The 1566-nt window shown below is 50.7% G+C and overlaps 1 protein-coding gene across 1 annotated transcript in view; it reads left to right on the top strand.

Moving 5' to 3' along the window:
* The window catches only part of LOC119585771 (insulinoma-associated protein 1-like), a gene marked incomplete in the record, with an annotated part of 3125 nt that extends 1559 nt beyond the window's left edge, over positions 1-1566 (top strand). Inside the window, 1 exon segment of the mRNA XM_037934483.1 lies at positions 1-1566. Coding sequence (XP_037790411.1) covers positions 1-507 — 507 coding nt within the window.

Below are 1566 nucleotides of genomic sequence, written 5' to 3'. Positions count from 1 at the left end.
CTCGTGAAAGGCCCGCCCGCCCTCGTCCCTCTGGCGCACTTCACGGCCGCGGAGAGGGAGGAGGAGGCCTCCGAGGAACAGTTCGAGTGTGAGCTGTGCTTCAAGAAGTTTAAGCGGCAGTCCTACCTACGGAAGCATCTGGCGACGCATCGAGGAGATCATGGAGAAGAGAATGTCAGTGCCGGGCCGTCATCCAGCGCTGCCCCTTTGCCCTCTCACCCTTCCTTATCTTCCCAGCCGCCCGCCCTCCCGCCCTTGCTCTCCCCGCCCTTCCCGAGCGAGGTCCTCCCCTGTCATCTTTGTGCAGCAGCATTCTACACCCCTGCGGCTCTCGAGCTTCACCTACAAGCTGCTCACGCCCCCAAAGTGGAGCCGGTCGAACCCACACCCCTGCACATCCCACGCCCCCAGTTTTCTCCACGGGGACACCTCCTAACACAAGCACCTCCTCCGCCCCCTCCGCCGCACCTCATACATCGCCCCCACCAGATCTCGGCGCCGACCTAACTCCCCATGCATAACTTCCCCCCATCCTTTGGAAGGCGGCGCCCTTCCCTTCCGCCCCCTCCCTCACTCCAGCGGTTTCCTCCGGTGTTACACGAGTTCCAGAGGGTGTCCTTGTGATGCCCTTTTCTCCGAGGGCACCACGGAGGCCGCTTCCTGACGCAGACACGTCTCACCAGCGGCGGCGTCTACGAGCTTCTTCCCGGTCTCAGCGGTGGCGCTCCAGCAGGCGACGACAGCTCATCTCCGCCTCCTCCTCCAGCAGGTCCACCTCCAGCAGGTTAGATTAATTCGAGTCCAGGCTGCTCATGCTATTTGGTCTCGGCTCCCACTTACCCACGCACCAGTCAGTGTCTTTGTCATTCATTCTTAGGATATCTATTTCTTAAGACAACTGGGAGAGTATCCATTAGCAATGTAAGCGTGTACATTTATTTATGATTGCTTGTCTTTATTTATTGTCAGTTGTGTTATGTCTTTTTTTCTGCGTCGTTTTGCCATACGGCCAGAAAACTTAAAGACGCCGCGTGCACTGTAGTCGTTAGCATAAGTTATGTGAAGTTACTCACAAGATCACTTTGATTTTAATTCTATGCTTATTAATAATTCTAGTCGCGTGATCTCATTACATAAGCAAAGTCACCATTCCAAAAGTAGTTTTACTTAGTAAATAAGGACTTTTTAACATTTAGGGCTCCGTCTCCCAGTTCAGCTTAAGATTACTTCATAAATTAATGATAATCAACAAGAAAGTACCTGATTATACCAGAGCGACCACACGACTGTATTCTTGCAGTGGATTTCAGGCTACCAAAAACAAAATAACAAAAAAATGTAAAAGATACTCAGATTAAGGTACTGCAAACAAAAAAATAACTTTTAGTCCAATGGATGTTTTAACAAGGCAGAACCCAACATCCTTTGCATGTGTAACTGATCTCATTTTGTGGTTAATGAACTGAGTTTTTTTTGTATTATGTCTTTGTCATGGTTCCTTGAGGCCGGGTGAGTGACGCCAAGAATAGGGGAAGGGGAGGCAAAGAAGCGGAACGATTTAAGGAT

This window comes from Penaeus monodon, chromosome 20 (assembly GCF_015228065.2).
Source record: "Penaeus monodon isolate SGIC_2016 chromosome 20, NSTDA_Pmon_1, whole genome shotgun sequence".
In the NCBI taxonomy this organism is placed as follows: Eukaryota; Metazoa; Arthropoda; class Malacostraca; order Decapoda; family Penaeidae; genus Penaeus; species Penaeus monodon.
This window is presented reverse-complemented; position numbering and strand designations above follow the sequence as displayed.